The sequence below is a fragment of the Vanellus vanellus genome, assembly GCF_965231255.1.
Source record: "Vanellus vanellus genome assembly, chromosome: 13".
NCBI lineage: Eukaryota > Metazoa > Chordata > Aves > Charadriiformes > Charadriidae > Vanellus > Vanellus vanellus.
This window is the reverse complement of record NC_138918.1, coordinates 17,046,070-17,071,127: the sequence shown is the minus strand read 5'-3', so window position 1 is coordinate 17,071,127 and position 25,058 is coordinate 17,046,070. Positions and strand designations below refer to the sequence as shown.

General features: G+C 40.2%; 1 protein-coding gene across 6 annotated transcripts in view; it reads right to left on the bottom strand.

Moving 5' to 3' along the window:
• Positions 1–25,058, bottom strand: part of TENM2 (teneurin transmembrane protein 2) — a gene marked incomplete at its 5' end in the record, with an annotated part of 543,931 nt that overhangs the window by 23,074 nt on the left and 495,799 nt on the right. For 5 of the 6 annotated variants that reach the window (XM_082489861.1, XM_082489862.1, XM_082489863.1 and 2 more), the window contains 9 exons: positions 447–601; positions 2,126–2,358; positions 6,374–6,394; positions 9,312–9,561; positions 11,121–11,264; positions 12,423–12,690; positions 13,425–13,686; positions 15,191–15,310; positions 19,815–20,025. In XM_082489861.1, the coding sequence (XP_082345987.1) occupies positions 447–601; positions 2,126–2,358; positions 6,374–6,394; positions 9,312–9,561; positions 11,121–11,264; positions 12,423–12,690; positions 13,425–13,686; positions 15,191–15,310; positions 19,815–20,025 (1,664 nt within the window). The remainder of the gene's footprint in view (positions 1–446; positions 602–2,125; positions 2,359–6,373; positions 6,395–9,311; positions 9,562–11,120; positions 11,265–12,422; positions 12,691–13,424; positions 13,687–15,190; positions 15,311–19,814; positions 20,026–25,058) is intronic. The other variant, XM_082489865.1, reaches the window with a different exon arrangement.

Sequence of the window (25,058 nt, the reverse complement as noted above, 5' to 3'; positions counted from 1 at the left end):
ACTTCTAGTGTTTAAAATTCCACGTGTAACAACAGCAAATTAGTGAGTGGTTTATCAGCGTAAATCATGAAACCAAGTCATGAATGGCAACTATTTCAAACAATGATTTTGTTTTTCGGAAATATTAAAGCTATGTGCAGTGGTAACTTCGGCTAATTGTGTTTCTGTGCAAAGAATGAATGCTACATTGTGGAAGCTCTACAATAATTACAGAAAAACAGGCAATTAAGACAATAACTCCCATTATCACAACCTTATTTCTCTATAGTTGCATAAATAACCTGTGTTAGCCACAGTAAGAGGATCGTTCACTCATTTCAGAAATGAATCGAATATGCTATCATCTTGTGCTGCATAATGCATTTCTTAAGTGGCCAGGCAGTCATCCAAAATAGATGCCCATCTCTTCTAAGGCAGAGAAGAAAATAAATGCAGTAGGAGTCTACCTGGGTGACATCCATGCTGGAATCACAGCTGAGAGGTCGAACAGCGGTTAGGTCATTGGAGCCCAGCAGGGTTGATATAATTCCGTTCTGATCCACTTTTCTAATCATAGTGGCATCAACAAAATACATGAGTCCATACTTATCCACTGCAATTCCTGCAGATACAAAAACCAGGCGTCAGTGAAGCAGCGAGGCTCCTAGCTTCAAGGCAGGCTTCATCTTGTTAACAAGTTTACGAGACGGTGACATTTGTTCACTTCCCCTGTTCTTTCCTCCCTTCCAACCTGAGCACAGGTCCTGGAACCCTCCAAGTATCTGCAGTTCTGCTGAACAAACAGCATCAAGCAGGTTTATCCTTTGGGGCTTTAAAGAAAAGAAAACCACAGAAATCCCCAAAACATGCCAAAGAGCCAGCAGAACGTGTCAGCTTATTTCCAGATTCAAACTCTGTATGATATATTACATAAGCCCCATGAAAAAAAACAGAAATCCCTTAAGTTTTAACTCAGAAATTTGAGGCGTTGCTTTCTTCATCTGAAGGATCTAATAAGGATGAAGAATTTTTAGAAATCTTTTAAAATCGCTTTTGCAATTTTGAAAAATTAAGAGGACATCATATTCTTTCGGGATGTTTTTTAACTCTTTGACCTGTTGCAGTAAGGAATACGGGAAGAACATCTGGTGTTTCCAGATGAAGACACAGGGGTTTCCAGCCTAGAAAAAAAGGAAAGGGTCAATGCCTGTCACATTGGGAGTCCTCAGAGAGCAAAGGCACAGAACGAAAGGGTGCTCCCTTGGAGGAACAGAAGGATGCTGCTGCCTGTTGTGAAGGAGGGCAGGCTTTTTCTCACTTGCTTTTCCTGCTTTGATTTGGCGCACTGCCTTGTCCGTTTCTTAGGCTGAAAATAAAATATTGATCTAAAACTTTTGTCTTCAAATGGTTACAGCGCTCATCCTATTGGCCAGTGAGAGAAGATACGGCTTTATCTTCTTAACTTCTGTGTAGATGCTTAACTTAAGATATGCAAGCAGCTCTGTCCTCTTAATATACTCTGTATGTACTAACTGAAACTATTACAAAGAAACAGGACCTTTCATTTTTATTCACTTTTACAATCATCTAGTTGTTTTCAACCACTGACATAAAACCCGAAGATGTTTGCAACACCTGGCAGTACACCTGATTAATTCATCCCTACAATAAAGATGAAACACCAGAAAAAATCTTAAGAAGAAATACATCCCCAAATCTCCACATCATCTTGAAAACTTCTTGTTAAAAATTAGAAAATGGAAAGGCAAAAAGTCCTTTTATTTTTCCTCCCCCTCTGAAGAAAAAAAGCATGCGTAGAATGAAACCTCAGAAAAAAGCCACAGCAGGCAGTTTTTCTCCCCAAAGACTGTATTTCAAACAGTAATTTGTTTCCCAGTTTACATGCTTGCTTCTTGGAGTGAGCAGTACCCTGCTAATTTGTGTTCTGTTCTCCTTTTGCAGCGCTCAGTGTTGGGGTAATAAAGTTTGCTTTAACTAAACAAAGCACGAACACTTGCCAATCCACTGTAATTAAAGCCCAGAATAAAAATTACCGAGCAAGGAGTGATTTAATTGCCAGATAATTATTTCCACATCCAGCCCAGCCTCACGCGGTTATTTTCTCCAGCTTCTTTTCCTACTTTACCTCGAGGGCTCATTAAGGTTGCATCCACTGCCTTCCCTCCATCCCCACATCTGGCTTCGTCAAAGGGCAGGCATTGCTCTCCGGTCCCTGCTACCACTTCAGAGTTACCAGCTAGGTCTTTTGTGCCACTGAGGGACTTGACTTTGTATATCCGTCGACTATTGGTGTCCGATACGTACAGTGAGCCTGAAACAGGGTCCACGGCCAGATAGTATTTATGAGCGGGATTGTTGCTTTAGAGAAAAAGAAAGCATAAAACAGAAAGAGCTGAGCAGTCTAGAAACTTCACAGGCTTTCAGAGCTTAGACACTCATCAGGCACAGCGAGATCTGGAAAGAAAGTCTGACACCTTCATACAGAAGCGGGGTCTGAAGGACTACCATCTGAGGACCTAACTTGATTAGTGCCTGGTCAGTGCTTCAGAAGGATTGTCATTTTAAATCTCATTCATCCTGCTACACTAAACCTTGCACAGCAGAGCCCAATAAGCCAAAGCTGCGCAGCAGACTTTCCTCTTGATCTCTTTAGCCCTTTAGATCTGCTCCAGGTCAATTCTCTTTGGCTTATCTCTACCTGTTGCCCCCTCTCCCCGCCACCTTGTTTAACTTCCCTTGAAAGCAGAAGTCATAGGCTTAAGATCAAAGAATCGGCTTCTGAGTTACTTACATTATGCCACAAGACTTGCGAGGTCTTGTGTAAGTAGGAGGCAGAGGCATAACAAATTTATTCCGAAAGCAAATTTGTTCTGATTCATTCTTATCAAGAATCTCATTTACGGCAGATGAAGGTGGTTATATAACTAAAACCAGAGACCCCCCCGAGTGTCTGACTTTAACTCCAAACCTTCTGTTATTGAAAAACTGGTCTTCAGTTTGCGATTAGAATGGCTGCTCATATGGAAAGCTACTTCTCTTCTGAAATATATGTTTTTTTGACAGCTTGTCACATTTTGGAACTACTTTAGCAAATCATCTGCAAATTGAGAAATGTCAATCTTTGCGATATATATATATATATACATTCACACACACCGAACTGCAGTGCAGAAATATTTTCAAAATCTTGCCTGGCTAGTTTAACTCAATTTAGTTGGATTTTAAGCATGATGTGAATTTTCCAGCCTTTGGAGCCTATGGGTGAGTGTAAATAAGGTCAATGGTGGTTTGAAAGCATAGAAGACAAATGAAGACAGGAAGGAAAAAAAATGAAGGTTACTTACCAGTAACCAGAGATATTTGCCCCCAAATATCCACACTCCTAGTTTCATGTGGCAAAAGTGCCTATCTCCAAGAGTGAGGATACACAGAGGTAAGTTACGATGGACATAAGCCATTTCTTGATCACACTCGCTGAAACTATAGTAAGGCCACTTTCGGCAGATGGATTATCAGCAGCACAAAGACCACTACGTTCATGTGGTCATGACCAGATTTGAAGGAATGAGGAGGCCCAAAAATATCACTTTCTACAGTTATCTTCCTCTATGCCAGTCTTTGATGTGTCATGGTTTTAGGTCAATATCAGTTTGCTCTAAAACTGTAGAAAGTAGGAAGGAGACTGGTTTGATCAAAATTCAGTAGGCAGAGGTAATACCATCTGCTGAAGTCTAGGAGTGTAGAAATTAGAGATGAAAAAAATACAGTAAACAAAAAATACTTGGCAGGTTTATTTCATGCATGGATCTCAAAGTACTTTAAAAAGATGGGTATTATACCCATTTTACAGAGGAGGAAACTGAGGCACAGAGAGGTTAAGTGGTATAGACGAAGTTATGCAGGGAGACTAGTGACATGCTTGAGATTAGAGCACAATCCCTTTATTCCCCAAGTTCCTCTCCTTACATTCAGCAGCAGACTGCACCTCTTCACTAGACCCTTATCACATTCCTTCTCATCCCTCCAAAACAAAGCTCCATCTTCTTTGCCACATAGAAAATTATTTCTTTCCATTTAAAAGATTTCTCCAGTCTCTCGAGTATGAGCCATACAAACGTCTGCACATTTGTCACCGTTTTGAAATTCTGCTCTCTGCTTCCACCCTGCTTTTCCCTTAACACCGAAGAACAAACTTTGCTGTGACACTAGGGTCGTGCCATACTTCACAAATGTACCCAAACTTAGCTCAAGGCTTTGCAACAGCAGCAGATGAGCCAACACCCGAGTGCTGCAGCGGCAGGCTCGCCGCTTCCGCCTCCCTGCCGGGCTCCGGCCTGCAGTGCCTTTTCCCTGGCCCTTCTGAAGCACGCGGCCCGCCGCCTCGGCCCAACGGGGACACCTGGGGCAGGTACAAACTGGAGCCCGGCACAGATGTAGCTGCTTGCTGCCGGAGGCAGGGGCCTCGCTTGGGCTCAGCAGCGGGAGCTGCTCACAACAGTGCCCGGGGAAGCTGCTCTGCTGCCTGACGCTGAGCAGCAGCCAGTCGGTGAGACTGGAAGGGTCCCTCTGCGTTTCGGACATGATTTTGCCAGCTTGTGCCTGCCTTCCTGAGTGAGCACGCCCCCGCTCCCCTTCTGCCCACAGCCAGCCTTGGGTATGCCCGCTGTTACCAGGATGGGATAAGGCATAAGTCAGGGTGAAGAGCAATGGCAGAACATGGGCTTATTTCCCTCTCCTCTCCTGCAGTCACTGGTGTGTCCGTTCTCCTCTGCAGTCTCCCCCAGGGCAGTTTTACCAGGGAGTCAGTCCCCAGCTTTTGTTCCAGCTCAGGGAGCGACTCACCGGAGCTGCAGACCTGCTGTACACCCCTTTGCTCTTTCCTGAGCTCAGGAAGGGAATGGATAGCGGAAGCCTTCCCCACGTAAAACATGTGAGGGACTCTGGCAGAAAATGACTGGTGGAAGGCGACACGTGCTCACCGCGTCCCCAAAGAAACTACGAGATTATTACCTCAAACAGGGATGTATTTTATAAATAAGTAGTAAATATTTCTCAATCTGGCATCTGAGCAATTAGAGACTTCTGCCTCTCTTTTCTCCGTGCCACTGTAACCTTTTAATGGAATTACAGGAAGCCAAGGAATGTACCTTGTTTTAACAGATTTTCCATACATTGGGTACTGCTGAGAGGCTTGTGCCAATCATGCCCCCCCCCCTCGCCCTGCTCGCTGGAGCCAGCGGTTCCCACCGCCCGCAGCCTTACTCCGGTCTGTGAGGGCGCCTGCTGCCTGACAGCAAGCGCAGGCAGGATCAGCTTCTCCTCCCTGTTCTTCTCATACGTGCAGCAAATTCGCAACAGTGCAACAAAAAGCTTTTCTTTAAATTTAAACAAAAAGAGAAGCTGCCCAGAGCAAATCTCTAAGCACCTGGAAAATTAACTAAGCTTATAGTTGCAAATGACGATCCTCCAGCATCACCAATAATCATTAGTTAATTGTGAATGAACTCATCCAGATAAGAAAATTAGTGGAGTTACGCTTGCCATACCAAAATATATTGTAAAGGGGAAATTACACTGTTTAGTCCAGACATCTTTTGCATCTCGCCTGTATTATAGAAATGGAAAGCATAGTTTGAAAAGGGTGATGCAGAGGACACTATGGAATAGTTTACAACAGCTCTTCTCCTGATACTCTCCAGGGTGAACATCCCCCTCATCCCAGGTGGGGCATGGAAGAAGGTGCAAGCATTTCCTATGCTGCTGCCACCCAGAAGGCCTAGTGCTCAGCTGAGGCGATGAAAAATCTTTTCTCCTAATGTCCGGAAAGGTTATGCCTCCCCCTCATGAATCTTACAGCGACTGCATCTAGCGGTTGCATACAACCAGCCCCACAGGTTGACTGACTGTTAAATGTATTTGATGACAGAAAATAGAAAACTAAATTATGAAAAAGGACAGAGGGTTCAGAAAATCATTAATGACCGGAAAATGAGTTTTTGACCTATTTGCAGTCATTAGTGCTTTTGCGAACCTTTCTGGCATTTGTAAAACTGCTGTTGTAGTTTACCTCAACCATTTAGACCAATTATAGACAGCAGGGAGAAGTGTTTATATAGAAGTTAGCTTGGGGTTCATTATACTTGCATTCTACTAGAAATTTCTAATTACTGTCAGAACTTATTTGGTTGCTTTTTGACTGCATTTCATAATTGCTAACGCTTATCATATTCATAACACACAATTAGCACATAAAAATGTTTCTATATATGGTACATGAAGAACATAACATTACACAAGAAGCACAACACAAAAAGCAAACACAATGAAGCAAACAAACCATATCAAATTATATGGGAAAGAGCTCGTGTCTTACCTATGTTTAAACTCTTTATTTCTTTATAGAAAGGGAACAGAAGAAAAAAGAACAAACAGTTAGCTGAAGAATAGATGGTAAAGCAAACATAGTATTTGTTTTATTTTACAAAAGGACACAGGAGAAGATATCTCTTTTCAGCGCTAGCCTTAGCTTCGTTTATGGATGAAGAGCAAGTGGGAGTGATAGAGCTGCAAACTAGTCCCCTAGCAGGATTCCTCACCCCCAGCCCCCAACCCCCGTATATTTTGCAGGAAACTCTCTGGACTATTGAAAGATTTTTCACATGAAAACATGTGGAGCTTGTGTGCTAGGAGCGAGAGAAACTGGCAATTTTCTGAATACAGAACTGGGAAGGGCTTAGGATATTGTATGCCAGTTGGAGGTAACCTCTTTAATCAAAATATTTCTCCAACAGCCTACTTCTAAACAAATTTCTACTACACATTTTTTTTTTCTCTCCCCCAGTCTCTAAAATAATTGCTTAAAGCAAGTTTAGATGCTACTTGGTATCTATTTAAGCCCATCAAAGCAAATCTTAGGGTAAAAAAGCCTTCTAAGTGAGCAGGAAGATACCGTGCAATGGGAGATATATAGCATTGATTGATCCCTAGTTTACTGTCTAGACACAAAGTCAAAGGAAAAGTGTTCTCTACTTCCCAGAATACATTCTCCACACCACAGTGTTTCACTGTGTTTATGTCATTTCCATTTAGGAATATCCACTGAATGACACAAAGAGCTGCATGACTCCTGAGCTGCAGCACTCAAAGCACAGCCCCAAACTTGCAGTACCAACATTAAGTGTGACATGCAAAACTCTTGAGTCAAAATTCCTATTAGCCACTCACATCGGGCACCTTCATAAAGGACAGTGTGAAGCAAAAATGCACACTGGGATATTCTGACTTATAAAGTTACTCACGATTTATTTGGCTTATGTAAAGCCAAAATTACATCCGTTGCAAATAAAGTGATGTATTTGGTTTGTAATCTTATGGACAAAATGTGATGTTATTCAAGCTACCTGGTACTAGCTGAAGACTCTGCTCTTGTTCATATTTAAATGGCTCAAATCTTCCAACTCTTACCGTGTAACTTGTACAGATTTTAAGATGACCACTGAATCACAATTACCGCTATAGAAGACGTTTGCCGCAGTGGACTTGAATTCCCTTTAGAGGAACAGGGGGCAAAAGACATCACTGCAAATCCTAAAAATTTGTGTGTGAAGTCAACTGCAGCTGTCCAACAGCACTCAAATCACAATAGCTTTACTGTTCATTGCTAACAGTTATAACAGAAGGTAAAGAAACTACACTATGGAAAACAGACTTTCATAAAAGAAAAGAGAAAGTGGACAAAAGCAGATTAAGTCCATCTTCTGTTTCTTTACTGATGTCCTTTACCATTTTCCCTCACACATGCTGAAAAGCCCAAGTTCTCTCTTCCATAGACAGAAAGCAAAGTACTCAGACTAACACTGTTGTGAACTTGGACACAACATTTTCAAATATCAGGTGCGCTAGGAAACTTTGTCTCTGGCTGATATTAGGAAATGAGGTGCATATAAATGCCTTATATTAAGTATCCTAATTTGAAAACGTTTCTCGTCATCAATAAAGCTGTAGTCCTATTTACTAGAAAGCTAAACAGAACTGAACAAATTAGAAAAAAAAATCAGCATATTCTATATAATGCAGAGTTATACTGTATATTGATATAAATATTTCTAGCAGGTCACACATCCATACCAGCTACCTTCTGTGGTTTATACCGAACTGACAGCAGAAAGCACTGGATGATCTGGGACTTTCTTTTTCTTTTTTTTTTAAATATAATGAGGCAGCCTGATGGTGTATGAGGTAGGTGTCAGAGACTGATTTCAGAGTAGAATTGGCCTGAATCGGATCTCTTTTCCCTTATATAAATCAGAATTCACAACAGTGACATCAACAGAATGACATGAATGGAAGAGAGGTGTAAAATAGAGCGAGGCCTCCTATTCTCTAACGGTCCAATCGTTTTGCACTTTTTCCCACTAATTAAAAACTAAAAGTACAGCGGAAGCACAGGAATAGGTTATTGGCCATACCATTAAAAAAAAGGCTAATGACCTAAATTCACTCAATGTACTTTTCAGCTACATCCAATTTACAAGAGCACTAATCCTATTGCCTGAGTGGGCCACAGAAGTGTCAGAAGGCAGCCAACGTAAGCTATTTTTCCTCATTTTTTTGCAAATACTCAACAGTGCTGTAACTACAAGGTCCAGTTACATGAGTTATGGTTTGAAGCAATAGCTCTTGCCTCTCCTAGAAGAATGAAAATAGGAGATGGAACAGAAATGGGTGAAGTGATACACTCTAAACTCAAGCCTTCCCTATTGAGTGACCAAATCTTAATGTTGGAGGTGGTGGTGGTGCAGGGCACGGGGGGACAGAGATACAGTCTTATAGAGTGACTCTGTGTCAATCGTACCCACGCTTGCCAACCTACAGAAAGACTTACACGTATGGGAAAGAAGTGTGAAAGTGGTTCTCAAAACCATTGACAGGAAAACCTTCCTTCTAACCTCGTAAGACTGTTACGCCTTTGCTTATCACTGCAGCTCAATACCTAAGGGCAGTCAATTCTGTAGTTTTCAATCAAAACTAAATGACGCATAGTACTGAGGGGAGATTGTATCAAATGATCACCAACGGGACAGAAGGTGGTTTGTGCTTTTTTTACAAGCTGGTTTGTACTCTTTAGTCCTTCTCTCTAGTCATTGCTCTGATAAGCTACAGACTTTGAACTATGCATTTCTGTGCCCCATTTCTCCACTGGAATTTAAATAGGTTGAAAGTGACAATGTTTTACAAAATTATAAAAAGTAATGGTAAAGGCTGATTTGAGCACAGGCTACAGAAACGAAGTGCTATGATTAACACCTTACCTCAGCTCCAATATACTAGTAACATTCCTGGATGGGAAGATGCGCCGAATATAATTAAAATCTCCAACAAACAGACTTCCATCAATACCCACTGCCAGTGCTACAGGGGCCAAAAGCTTATTTCCTTCTGCCAGTCCATTGCAGCTAGGACAGGATATGCTTCTTCGGCGCCCGTTCCCCATAATGCTGGTTATCACAGCTGGCTGCTGAGTCAGAAACTGATTTTCTCCATTGCCTTTGTGCAATATACCTAATAACGAAGAGGAGAAGAAGTGGTTATTACAGTCATTCATTGCAGGGGACTTCAGGTAGTTCTCTTTCAACAGCCGCTGTGACGGACTGTACACTGCAATGACTCCAGCACTTGGTTCTTCAACGGTGCAAGAAGAGTGAAAGAGCTTTGCAGCAGAAAATTAAAGGTGTAATAAAGATTCTCTGTTAAAGAACACACATATACACAACCACAGGCCCAAACCTAAACCCAGAGTTCTTTGGTATTCATTCGGAAAGAAAACACCGCCATACAGCCCTCTGGCCTGGCACAATGGTTTAGACTGTCCTATTAACTGGCAAGTGAGAAGGCAAACAGCGCAGAGGACGTGTTCCTTATTTGTGTCCCTGGATCCTCTCACTCCAGTTTCCGATGTTACGTTTTGTTTGGAATTTTGTGCCAACCTTATTGTTTCCACCTCTCAGTCTTACACACTTTTTTCATGGAAAATGAAAAATGAGAAATGGAGATGTCAGAGAAGAGGATAGCGCAGAAAATGAAAAGATAGGAGAAAGATGAGACCCCTAGAAGGGCTGCGAAGGATCAGTGATGAAAGGCAAGAGGGAAGCTAGTGCTTAGGATCTTTATTAGATTTCAAGAAATGCCTTTAAGAGAGGATTTCCTTTCAAAACATCTGTTCAAAGAGCAGACCCCTGCTCCAAGAAGGGAGTGGATTCTCTGACAGAGTGACCACTTTCAATGTATCAAAGATCATAGATATCTGGCCGGAAACTTTTAGCCTCATGTTCTTTTGGAAATGCAGTCGTACGATCCTAACGCAAAGTAACCGGCTCCCCACTGCTGACGACAGCGAGTGTCATGCACTATCCAAATGGCTATCTCAACAGTGTTTGATCCGCTGCACAGCACTTAAAGTGTGTTCAAATAGCCTGATCTGGCCTGTTCTGAACAGTACTATGGATTTCTTGAGCAACAATATAGTTTGCAATTTGTTAATGCAGGGATCAGCAGGGAGGCTGTAGAAAACACTTGGCAGGGATCAAATGCAATACATGCTAAGCATTCAGCAGCCAAGAATCCCTCATAAAACGTGAAGACATAAAATGTGAATACTCAGCTTAGGATATGAAAAGACAAAGCGAAGTGAGGAAAAAACCAAACAGGCGACAAAAGAAAAAGACAAATGAGACTCAGTATCTCGTCGCAGACTCATAGGCCTTCGAAGCCCCATCTCAGATTAGAAGGAAAAAGGTCAAACAAGAGGAACGGCTGTGGTTAAGATCAGAGGAACAGGGACGGAAGACAGAAAAACATGACAGGGGAATAAACGAACAACATAATGGAGGATAAAGATTTGGACTTTAGGAAAGTCATGCTGTACAGAACAGTAAAATATCGATTGAAATTCTACAAAAATTTTCTGCCAACTGAAACATGTCCCATACCTTACTGAGACAAAGAAGAAACAAAAAGAGTGGAGAAACTGCATTTTTAAAGTGTAAATATAATGCAAATAGAAAGTGTTCACAGAGAAAACTCCATATAACGCAGAAAATACATGGAATTAACTAACTCACCACTCTTGACATTAAGTACATGATGTTTATCCAAAGACCATCCTCCTAAATTTGAAGGATCTAGTTCAAATCCTTGCAGCAGAGCTGTCCTCTTCTCCCATAAAATGAGACTGGGGCAAGTCTCATATTCAAAACCCACAGAAACTGAAATAAAATAAAATAAAATACAATTTAATATACTTGCTGAACAAACACCGAATTAAATGTCCAGAGCACAGTCAAATCGTTCAGCATTCCAGTTCCCCAGCCCCCTCAAAAAGATGGAGTGATTATACTCCTCTCTTTTATTCTACAATATTAAATTCAGATCTCTGGCTAGACACAAATTTGAAACTTCATTCACATGTACTCTGCAGGGATCTGATCACTTCTCTTTGAATAGCTGGCATTGGGAAGTGACTGGTTTGGTGAGAGAAGAGTGAGAAATACAATTTTTAAAATGTAATAAAATTATTCTATCAGATAACAGGACAAGATCAAACTCTTAATTTGCCAGATGTTCCCAGCATTTTTTTAGTATGTTCATTTTACATACCATATACCACGGAGCAGTGAAAAGTTTGTGTGCTTTTAAGCACACACACACTGTAAGCATTACTCAGGAAAGAAACACCTTATGAAATAACGTAAGAAAGAAAAGCTATGGCAAAGATGATTTTAGAAAATATAGAAAAGCAGTAAGATTTGAAAAATAAGCTTTTCTTTCCACACTGGCACAGCTCTGATGGTGATTCTTAGCATTGTATGAAAATCGTTCTGATATTCAAATGAAAATGAAAACTTAAAAATATTATGATGATCACTCTTTTTCCCCGCCCACTGGAACCAAGCAAACTAAAAACAGCTATAGAGCTACAAGACTGAACAGCATTAGAAAACCACCATTTTCATTTCAAATGTATTATACCACAAGAGGCTACAATAACAGCATGCATGAAAATCCAAAGGTACTGAAGAATGCCAGCCAGTCCAGCATGAGGTTCATTAGTTAACTGAAAGAAAATAGAAACATAGTGATGGACTAGGTTTCACCTAAATTCCTGTGGCCAGTTTTCCCCATTGTCTGGTCTAAACCTTCTAAGTCAGCTACCGATCAGGAAACACAGGCATGTTGATGGAGTTTAGACCCTCTGAATGTGATCTTTAATGTGTAAAAGAGACATAATACAAAGATAAATTGTGTCAGGAAGACAAGAACTGTTTGGTCTATATTTGCTTCTCCATAAGCAATCTTTGCACTTTTCTTACTAAGAATGACAGGTGTTATTCGGAAAGTTTTGGAGCTTGTATATGCTGACTTACCTACGGCATCTGACAACCCATAAACCTTCTGACCATATGCATCTGTTTTGTCCCAGATAAATGTATATGCCAAGTTGGGAGATGCCTGAAACGATTTTTGAAACAGATGCCCTTCTACCGCTACCATCAAATGAACTTTGATTAGATTCAGCGGCACAAGTGACTGAGTCATGGCAATCTTAAGTAAGGATTTGTATCCAGCAGTACGGGAACTCAGGTAGCTGAGCTTTATACTAGAGCCAGGGATCTCAATTTCTTCATGAAGAACCTGAACAGGAAAAAGATCAAACGTTTTACATTAGTGCTTCATTATTTTTTTTAGACTAAAATAGCCTTGTATATTCTTATGAACTTATGACTTTCTACTACGGGGAGTGGTTATCCTCAAATCAGTGCAGCGATGCAGTGAAGCATTTCAGCTGACATTTCTGAACAAATAATTATTTGGCATCTGTGTACACTCCTTTTTAAGAGTCCACTGCTGGCAAAAGCGCAAATAAGTACAAATAGTTGTACTGCAAGTTATATGCAAGGGAAACATAAGAAATGCAGTCACAGAAACCCGCCACTTCCACTAACAGTTAGTATAAAGTAAAGACTAACTGCATAAAGGAGTGAAACAATAGTACCAGTACAGTTTTCCTTTGTCCTAAATAACATAGAAGAAAACAGCCGGTGGTTAGCAGCACACACCAAGCCTTTGCAAAATTCTCTTGAAACACCTCAGCTGTCAACTAAAATTGAGAGATATACTTGATATATTGCATGATAATGAGAAGGTGCAAGCTAGTCAACGATGAAAGTGTCTGGGTGACATAAACCTAGGATATCTCCTGCAGACCTCATTAGAAAACCCGGTATCTGTCAGAATGAATGCAGCTCCACAGAGGGATTTACTACAGCAATTCCAGGGGACAAATGGTGACTCTGTGGTAAGTGCTCAGGTCAGCACTAGCATCTGACCACTGATTTCTATATCCTTTTCACTCATGCTGTTCTTACCTGGGTTTCTGGTACGATGGGATTCCGGCCAGGAGCATCACTGAAGAAAGTTGAAAGTGGTGATGAAATGATGACCGGATCAGGACGGACAAAACCACTTAGATCACAGCTGGGAATGGAGTTCTCCTCTGTCTTCATCACGAGTGTGTCCATGGCATAGAAACTATTCCACGGCAACCACACTGTCCTTTCCTGACTCATAAATGGGGCCCGTTCAAAGTGCAAGGTTAGGGATGCTCCGCCATTTGCAACCAAGTCAAACCTAGAAAAATGTGGGCTTTAGAAGTGACAAGACTGAGTAATTCCAGTAATAGCATTCCTGGCTTACGAAACAGGTATATAGGTATACCTATAGCACTAGTTACATTTCAAGTGTCATGCTTCAAATGATCAGTAATGGGATTTGAACCTCTGGCAATTAGACAACTGAAATCCAGCCAAGACAAGCAATGATTTGAAGTCACCCGCACAAACCTTGTTCCTGTATATTATAAATCTGCATTGAACAATTACAAAATAAACAACCACCAAACCACCGTTATATATAAAACCAGCGAAGAAGCCAAGGTTCATACTGAGCTGGACACTGAATTACCCCTTTCCTAAAAGATGCTGTCCATCAAGCACAGAATGGGAGATACGACTGTAAGAGAGTACTAACGAAAAGTGTTGCTGTTTGTGTTCTACAAATAAGGTAAGAATTCCTGTCCCCGGGAAAACTGATCTATCATTTTCCAGAGAGGTCAGATATTTAATCCCAGTCCCCTGCATAATCATAGCAGTAACGTGGCGCTGCGCAGGCATTTTGAAATCTGGCCTACATGAGTAAAATAATTCTAGGCTGTTCTCACAAGAGAAGTAGGTATCAGTTGTTTCATGTAAATGCTGGCAAATTAACAAATTACTCAATGATTTCAATAATCTATTCAGATCTAAATACAGTTCAGCTCACCGTTTACTGTAGTATTAAACCACTGAAATCAACAACGTTATACTTTTATGATAACAGAATAATATTCTAGGAAATGTGGAAACGAAATACTCCCTGTAGTTCAGTTGACTCATATTAATTATTTCAATTCAATTGTTTGCATGCAAGATCAAGATAAAATGGCAAATATTTACAATGCATGTGTCACAGATATACTGTTTTAGTTACCATAGCCAGTAAACTAGATAAACCATGTCACATTGATTTTTGTTTATCTGAATTTGTGTGCATATCAAATCAGCTGATACAAGGGGGAAAAAGCACTTTTTTGCACAGCAGGAAATTGTCTAAATGTATTCAATTAGAATCTTTTGATTACATTCTACCCCGAAGAAACTCAAAAGAGAGTGGATCTTCAAAAGGAAAGAAAGCAGAAGGGAACTTTTAACAAAACATACTATTCTATAATGATGCTACTTTTTTTTTTTTTTTTTTTTCCTAGCAGTGTTAGCCTGCCTTGCATTTTAAAATAAAATATCTCTGGTCTCAGCTGGATATTACTGTAGTCCACAAATGTTTTCATAGATACAGAGCAATTTATTTGAAAGGAGTCTGCCTGCTAACACATTATTACCAGAAGTCAGCCTTTTCATATTTACTTGCAGTTAGTATTCAAAATGCCATGTGAAAAATTACTTCTGTGTTTACTTAATAGCTCTTTGCCCTGGGAGGAATGCAATGCAGGATACCACATGGTTCCATTAGATCACACCATCTGTTAATCAGCAAAGATACTACATACGAAATAGGTACTCAATGAAGCAAGCAAACTCACGTGCCATCCTGACGAGTGATGGTATAGCCGTACTTTGGATACTTGACAAATGACACATTGACCCCAACTAGAGGAGTTCCATCTGTAGTCACCACTTGGCCTCTTATAAGAGATACAAGACTGAAAGAGAAAGATAATTAAAGGTATTAAAGTTAGTTACAAAAGCAAAGTGGCATTGTTTATAAACTGAGTAGTGGAACACATGTGCCTCATTTACCCTAAACCCAATTTACTCCAAAGATTTTTAGAATGCTGAAGATACCAGCTCCTTCTATATACTTAAATCAAGAAACTGCTTATCTACGCAGTGAAGTGTGTGCATACAGAATGGGAGTTAGCGCCTTCCTTGTCTAATGAGGCTTTGTCTCATTGTATAACGAGGCTTTGCAGAGTAGAAAGCTACCCCACATTCAGCCAAGCCAGAACTATGACCCTGAAGTCCCACTGAATTCATGATTGAGCACTTCTCAAAAACCTCCCTGGGCACAATAGTGTGTCTGTGGATGCCTAATACAATTGAAAAATATGGTGTAATGCCATACCTCCTTTTTTATACAACTAGTTTTCCAAATTAAGGTTCGCATTCCTTCATCTTAGGTAGTGACTGTTGTTTGTACACCGCGCTTTGTCCTGATTTGTAACCCTTGCTTTTCACTTTGTCAACAGGAGAAAGGATTTGGTTTTAAGGCCAGCTTTATGCACAGGCAAAATAAAGGGTCTTCTTAGCCAAGAGGTTAAGCGACTTTGCTTAACCTAAAGGAGATGAAGACGGGTTATTCCCGTAAGAGGCAGAGTCAGTCTTTTTCTCTTTTGAGAGTGCTTTGCTGCTGCTAAGTGCACAGCGGGTGGAAATCGGGGCTGCCCGCCTGGCTGCGTTCTCAGCCTCCCGAGCACCGGAAGCAGCAAGCCCCGCTTCTCCCTGCGTGGCCAGTCTGTTCCTGCCCCTCTCCTCTCCCAGCTGGAGAGGAGGCTCCATCCCCTTCCACCTTCCCTCTACCCTGAGAGAAGCAGATTGGTGAGCTGGGGAAGCTGCACGGTAAAAGGGAGATGGAAAAGGAGAAGCTCCTTGCAGATACTTTCCATTTCTACATTGGAAACGGGAAAAAAAGGCGATCTTGGGAAACAGGGAGAAAGTTACATCCCACTGCAAGCCATAATCTCAGGCATCACAAACTGCATTTTGCTGTAGTCCTAGGCGAAAAGATTTCTATTTCAGCACTCCGTGCTTCTAGCATCATCCACCACCTCTCATCGGTAGCTCTAGAGAGCGCCAGAAAAGGAAAAGCCCCGTTTCTGCACCCCCTTTGCGCTGGCAGGACTGCAGCTGCCCCTGTACCTGCGCAGACTTCAGGCGCACCCACAGGCTGAGCATCCTGACACCACGGCGTCCCACAGTCCGAGCGGCGGGACGAGGGCATTAAACTGAGCTCTGTTTTGCCCCAAAGTGACAAAATGCAGTTGAATTGTGGGAGGGCTCTAACACTTGCATTATCCCCTACGCTTGTCCTTCTAAAGTGACGTAGACATCAGAGAACATCTACTTCCATTAGTAATATCAGGGGTTGTTTTCAGGTCTTTTCTGTTAATTGTGAAATGTTCCAGGTGCTGTGACGTAAACGTCTAACTGTATTATACTGGCTATTTAACAACTACTTCCTCATATGGTTATTCCAAACAAGGTATTTTCCTCAACATTACATAAAAAAGAAAGTAATTCATGAAAATGAGCCATTTCTGTTACTTTCCTGTTAGAACGTTCAACTATTTCTTGACCCTCCAGGTCAAATTTTAATCTCTGAAATCAACATTTTGTAACAGAATGTAGAATTTAATAGAAATCCATACCTGTTGAGGAAATCTACTTGGGAATACATTGGACCAAGATAATTGTCTTGGCATTATTCATTTTGCTTGAGTTATTTTATGTTACAAACGCACAGAAATAGCTGTAGAAGATATTCTGTCAAGCTTCTATATCAGAGCGGGGCAGAAAGAAGATTTAGAAAGAAATCGTATGGCAGAAGAGAACTAGTAATGTTCATGACAATTTTTCTACCTTCAATTTTATTTTTTCAGGAAATAATTGAGTAAGAACATTTTGGCCAATAATCTTCCTTTTTATTTCTAAAATACCAAAATATGGAACACAATGGGTATTAAAATTTGTAGCTAAAATCTGGATTTATGAGAAATAATAGGTTGACTAGTAGTCACACATAGGACAACCTTTTTTTTTTTTTGGTAATCTTTTAAAAATGTAACTGACAAATTAAGCTGATACATTAAGTCCTCTTTTTTACCACTGAAGTTAAATGTGTAAAAACACGTCCCTATTTTTTTTTTCCCATGAAAACTTCACCTCATCTTGTTTCTGCATAGAAACGATCAGCGAGATCTAAATAATTTTGCAATCAATAAATTTTGTTATTTATTGCTTTAGAAAGGTATGAAAGAACTTCTTTTTCTTATACTAATACTGGAAAAAGTCATAACCACTATTTTGTCCCACTTTTTCGTATCTTTCAATGGACTGAGAGGTTGAGCTAAGAAAAGAGAGAAGCTGTTACCTTTCATGGTAGCTACTTCTCGAAACTATGGCTGCTTCAGTATACACTGAACTTGGAGTTTAACCCCGTGGCACTTTTAAAAAGTAAAAAACTTTAGTTTTAAAACTTTCAATTTGACACTATGCATTAGATTTGCCTAAAATTGGTACCAAAAATAACAGCTGAGCTGTAGAATTCTCAAAAGCGCCTTCACAACTTGGAGGCTAAGGCCAATTTAAAAATGTCATTAATATGCCATTTGCAAAGATACATTAAAATACGCAATGTACTTCAGAAGAATAGAACATAACTACGACTCCTGCCACCAGGAACCCTAGGAAACATTTTTTTTTTTTTAATCTAAAATTTCAAATGAGATTTTTTTTAAAGGAGCCTCAGGACTGAAGTGCCCAGCTCCTGCTTAGTCTAGAGCTCTAATTAGTTGGACTGTTTTGAAGACTCCAACCCATATCCATACATAAACAACGTGACTACTTCTAATACGATTTCTAATATTTCTTGGATGGTGCAAGACTGTCTGCATAACACTATACTCATCTAGAAATTTGGAACGAAAATCACCTGCTTTTGTAAAATACTTCAAGACCTAGGAAGAAATTGTGCGATCATGTTAATAACACAACTAAACATTGTGAGATGATAGTGGAATACAGATGACAGGGGATACTCTATTTTTCATTCTGGGTGGCCTAATGAGGCAACAGCTCAAGCACTGGTTAGCATACAATATCTAACAGGAAACTGCTTGCTCTTCTTCACTCAAGGAAATTTTGCTGACTAACATATATAGAGCAGCATGTACCAACCAGCCTGTGGACTATATGCTTTTTATGCTGTAGCCTGTATTCCTTTTTGGACAAATTCTTCAGACTTATGAATTAGTAAGCTGCTCTCTTGTTTTGCTTTCCTTTTCATGCAACACTGCAGAAAATGGCAAGATTTCCCTTATTTTACTTTTACAGAGCTGATGAGGAAAAAAAAAACCACATCAAATTTAGATGAAAACCGAACAATTTTCTTCCATTTTTCCAAACAAGTTCATGTGTGTACACATAGAGTATTTTATAGGATAGAATAAAGTCTATATTATATAGAGTAGGATGCAACAGAGCTTTTCTAATAGAATATAGAAATTATTGTGCTATTTGAGCATCATAGGAATGAATGCAATGGGGACCTGCCTGGTGCATCCAGAAACATTAGGATTCTCGTTTTACAGACAAATATTTAGTGACTTGCTCTACATCACCCAGTAAACCTATAATGAAATCCTGACAGAAAAAACAGTTTCCTGTAATGAAGTCCAATCTTTTGGGTGTTATCTCAACTTAAGTTCTTCAGTTTTAACTTTGGCAATATGAACATAATTGACATGTTCATCAATTTCTTAGCATTGTTCCATGAAGACGTATTTAAATAATATTGATGAATAGGAACACCGCTCTTCTTGTAAGCATCCAATGGCATCAAATATCAATTAATGACATGCTGGCTTTTAGATTAATTATAAATATGTAATTAATAATCATGGGGAGAACAGACATAGAAAAAGAAAACCAAGAAGAAAATGAAAACCTAGTCAGATGTATTGATGATGAAAGGAAAATGGCAAGTAAAACAGTTTTATATAAGGAATAAATAATACCCCCCCCTACATTAATGTATTTTTAAAATAATCTGAAATGTTATTCCATTACTGAAACTTGTGTTAATGGCAGTCAATAAAACGCAACCTCTTTCTAGGTGGAAAATAGTTTGCATTTTCACTGGTTCCAGATTGCAGTCTTAATAAAAGATAAACCTCAGAAGCTCCTACTCAGTGGAAGGAACCTTCTTCTAGGTTATGTTAAATTGCTAATAAACCTCAGTGTTATAAAACAAAGGCCACACCATAAATTGCAACAGGGTGCCCTCAATGTGAATGATGCCTGAAATGGAAACACATCAAGCACCTGAAAAAAGCAGCATCTCATGTTAAAACATGAATAAAGTCCCTGGGAGAAATTTTCCCGTGCAATGCAACTGCACAGATACGGTGTCATATTTATAGCTGCTACCTGCTGTTGAAGGGATTTTCTCCTGGGATGATATGAGTGCTGTCCTTCCCCACCAAGAGCTTGATTCGATCATAGAATGACTTCACAGCAGGTGAACCAGAATGGCTTTGTTGTATGATGTCAAGCGGATCACGTGAACCCCGGCACAGCAGGCTATTTTGACAAGTAGACTGGAGGCAGCAGTCTGGGTCTAGGCAGTCAACCAAGCCATCTGAAAGGTAAGAACCATCAAGATTCAGCTGGCTGCACAGCGCTATCAAGCAATAATATCTAATGGACATCTTAAGGCAGTGGGAAAAAATGTTAATGCTTACTCTTCATAACATCGATACGCCATAAAACTGGTAAGTGAACCAATAACACAACGAGGATGAGACTTTCTCAAGCACACCGGTTAAACACCATTACTGCTACAATTAATCTACACCAGTGTTAGATGAGAATCAATCCCAAAGAAATCTGTTAAGGGTTGAACTTAGGAAGAAGGAATAGTGGAAGGAGTGCACGATTTTTTGCTTAGCTTTTTTGTTTGTTTGTTTTGTGGTTTGGTTGTTTTTTGTTGTTTTTTTTTTAATCTTTCCAACTTTTTGTTTATAAAGTTTTTAAATTTCCTTGCTGGCTTATAAGAGTCTTGGGAATTATGCTGTTTAATTTCATTGGTTCCAGGGATATGAGAGAAGGAGATGGGGCTGACAGAGTAGGTTACCTTTACCTAAGTAAAGTAAAAATTACATTGTACCTGTTTTGGCAACTAATAGGGAAGTATTGCTGCAACCCCCAACTCCCGGAACTGTCTGAATCAGAACTTGTTCGCGTGCTTGGATAAGGAAGGATCAGTCACAAAGCTGGTGGGTTCAGGCATCATATTATATATTAGCTTGTCCATCAAGAATATTTCTTAAGAATTACTTTTAAAGAAAATTAGAATTTGAACACCAGAAATCAAAACTGAACCCTCAATGGGGAGACCGATCTGTATGCTTAGATAAATCACAACTGAGTGTTTTTTAGCACATACAGTAAACAACTTCTAGCATCATCCTTTCCTTTGGTATCATAATTTAATGGAAATATGTTCTCTCAGTGGAGTTCTACTGTAATTTAGAAATTAATAACTATTGACTTCAACATATTACCATTACCATCTCTAAAAACTTAGAAACATTTGTTCATCTACTCTGGCAAGAATCAGGCATTCAAACTGCAATCTGCTTAGGTCTGTAATCTTTCAGAGACTCCTGAAGGCATATTAATCTGATTTTTGAATTCCGATATGAATTTTGAATGCCAATATCCAATATGGGCATATACTGAATATCATACACAAGACATAACGTTCCAGCAGGTTAGCTTACAAAAGTACCTTAGAGTGAGATCATGACTCATGTATTTTCAAGATTTCCAAATACACAACAGACCAGCATCACCTTTCACTGTCATAATCGGAAAGGCAACAACAACAAAAGAAAAACCGACCCAACCCAAAACCTAAACCTACAAAAAGCTTTCTTATTTTACGATTAGCCTTGTATTTCCAACAGATTGCGTGTGCCTGAAATGACTGTTTCTGATCTAAACCCAAAATTGCCAAGGTATGCTGACAATGCGTCGTTCAGCCCCCTAAGGAAATTTAAGTTAGACAAACTACCTTGTTGTGAGCGCTATCCATTGCTTTAAGGTCAGTCGCCTAGTCACATTAAGAGCTTCATTGGTCTTGAAATCCTTCCCAATGTGGTAGTAGGAATTTTCTTTTTTACTATAGTCCATTTTCCACCCTGTTTATATAATCACTGTGAGGACACCTTTAGCTTCAGATTATAACTCAAGGCAGTTTTCCCATTAAGCTCTGAGAACTTTTTCTCAGCATTCTGCCTTCTTTCTCGGTTTGTGACACCTCTACAGCTATGAACTTAAAGCTGCCCACTGTCTAGTCTGCTCAGTTCTTTTATTCAGATAACCACCGGTCAAGTGAATCCTATCAACATATTCAAAATGACAGAAGCAAAACACAGGATATAAAATACTCCCTTTGACAAATTTACATTTACCTGTTCAAGCTGCATCATATTTTTGCTATACCTGTTATTAGAGGTGAGCACATGTTACGTCTGTAATGACCTCATCATGCAGCAGATTATGGGATGCTGTGACCGAATACTCCTGATGACACCACGAACTTTCAATCGGCACATCAATCTCTCAGCATCCTGTCAGTCATGTGAATCACATCTTTATGCCCGCAAGCCCCTTGGATATAGTCTGACATTGCAATCTTCAGTAAATTACCCTGTCGCTGCCAATCTCACCGTTATCTCACAAACAATCAAGCAGGCAATCAAACTGCTCTGAATTGCCAGTTCAGGACCTGGGAGGCTAGAAACATCTCCATTCAGTACCAGGGAGAAGCCTCTGTATGATCCCTTTCACGTAGGAAGGTTTTTACGCAGTTATGTGAATTCAGATTTGCACGCTTCCAGATGCTTACAAGAATATTTAGAAAAGACAGGCATATACCATAACATAAATATACACGTTATTTACTTGTTTGGATCATTACTACTTATAATACATGGCTATATTCCCCCGTACTAATTTATTCCCAGATGGCAAAATTCGGGAGTTAGGATATTTTTACCTTATGCCAACTAGTTGATCCAGCTTGTTGCAATGGCAGGACTGAGGTATGGATCTGTTCAGCGCACGCAGCCAGAACCTGGGCACCGCTGTTTGGTGTCAAAGCCTTACACGCTGCTATACTGTTTGCATTCACAGTTGCATTGCTGCTATTATTTACCTTGCTGCTCTGAAATCTCTGACTCTATGTATGAAAGAGTGTTGATTACTATCAGAATATATTTGTTTCTAGTTCGTGTTTGCCTAATTTGCTATCCGGACGTATTATCACAGAATGGCTGAGGTCAGCAGGGACCTCTGGAGGCCACCGGGTCCAACCCCCCTGCTCAAGCAAGGCTACCAAAAGCCGATTGCCCAGGACCATGCCCAGACAGCTTTTGAATATCTCCAAAGATGGAGATTCCACAACATCTCTTGGCAACCTGCTCCAGTGCTCAGTCACCCTCATGATAGGAGCGTTTCCCAGCCCACATTTGTGCCTGGGGTTGTTCCTGCGCAAGGTGCAGGACCTTTCACTTCATGCGGTTTCTATCAGCTCACTTCTCCAGCCATATTGTACCACTGCCTATGAAGTGAAGTAAACTGTTACAGAATCATTTAGTTGCATTACTCAGTTGATTAAAACAAGGGCTAGAAAAAACGTACCTTCTGTAAGAGAAAACTCTGCCATAAGCATGAATTTTAATTAGAATTCAGTACTTTGTTTTTTAATATATATTTCAGAGCTTGTCGTCTTCCAGATTTCCTCAGGCACACTGAATTATTTATATGGTTAATTCAACGACAAACCCCCCACCATTAGCTTCTCCAAGATACTGCTGCTTTTCATAGCACACACATCTGAGTATAAAGTGGCCAGTTAGCAGCTCTCTGAAACTCCACATCCTGAAGGGAAGCGACGGTAGAGGGAGTTAAGATGGTGCTGAACCTCCTCCAACAATTTGAGACCAAAAGAACTCCTGACTTGGCCTTAACTGAGGAGAAAGAAATAGCAAATTTTGATCTGATTTAAACTGGCAGCACAGGATTAGCTCTCCATTGCTGTTTGTGGTTCTTCTGACTTCGCAGTTCTTTTCAAAAACAAAACAAGTGACATGGTATTCCTCTTGATGACTTCATTTCTGCTAATGGAAGCACACATTTCTTGGCTTTCCATGAAGTGTTCTACCAGCTTTTTGGCAGACAACTGTACAGCAAAAAGAAAATTTTAAAGCATTACATGTAAGTAAAATAATCTACTTGTGCACGCCATATTTTAAGATGGCTTTGTTATTGTGTTCCCATTCAACATCATTACAAGGCCTGAAAAGCACTCAGTAGAAACAGTGATATATTTTACTGCTAATGTATTTAGAACCTTCATCATCAGTTTTCCTTCACCACTGAAGGCATTTCTCATCATGTTCAGGTGACCGCATTCAGAATTGTGCTACACCCTTCTTTGGAAAGTTGAAGCTTGAGCTATTGGTTTTTTTTATATTCCTACGAGTAAATTATCTTTAATTTCCACTCCTCTTCAAATACTTGCAGGTTGTGCTTCAGGTTCAATTCACGATGCACGTTAGAATGAGTCAGCTTTGACCTGACATCCAGCTGCTTGAGCAAATGCTTTCTGTACCCAGCAGGGGACAATTTTGTTTCCAAAACAAAACTTCTGAGCACATGCTCAGTAGAGGGCATCCTTACACTTCACTAGCTTCAGGAGCTGGTGACTTCCAGAGCGTAATAATTCCTGGAAATTTTTCTTTTTCCAATAAACATTTCAGACTGATGATTAAAATGGAGGCAGGGAGGGGGGGAACAGCAGCTACTATGAGCCCTTAGGGCAAAAGGGCCTTTGATCACTCTAAGGGCAAATTAGTTAATTTATCATGATCCGATTTTAATTATGTGTAGTATTAATATACCCAAGGTGAAAGAATTAGAGATGCTCTATCAGATTATCAAAAGAGTAGGCCTTCTCTCTGCCAACACAGAAATGTTTTAATTGAGCTCTAAAACTGCATGCAGAACCGTTTCCACAGACAGGCTACTCCACAGCCCACTACATCTTATCACCAGGAAGTTTTAGCTAATATTTAACCCAGATTTTCAACTTTTGTAGCTTGATCTAATTACTGTTAGCTATATTGGCATACATCACTCAAAATAACTCCTCAGAAGTTCCTGGTGCTAACGAGAAAGGAAATGCTTCTCATCCTATTCCAGCCCTATTCCTCAATTAGCCAAACTGGAAAGCCTCTCTGTAAACTGTCAGGATAGCCATTATACCACTGGCTTTCATAACGAACTGCGAGCACAAAAGTATTTTCAGAACCATAAACCGAAACCAAAGCTGTCTTCCAGGAAAAGCTGCACTGTAAATCTCAAATTGCGGTAAAGCAGAACAAACCTGGCTTCTGCGTAAGACAGGTGTGCCTCTGAATGCCCCAAAAGCTCCCAAATGAGGTTTTAAAGAACCCTGGAATATGATATTGGTAGAGTAAGAGCTCCACTTCACTTGCCCGCTCAGATCCTTGTGCTGCCCCGAGCTCTGGGAGTCCGGGAACCCCTCATCTCCGAGCAGCAGCTGGAAGAAACTGCTGCAGGTGTAGCTGCAGCTACGCACTG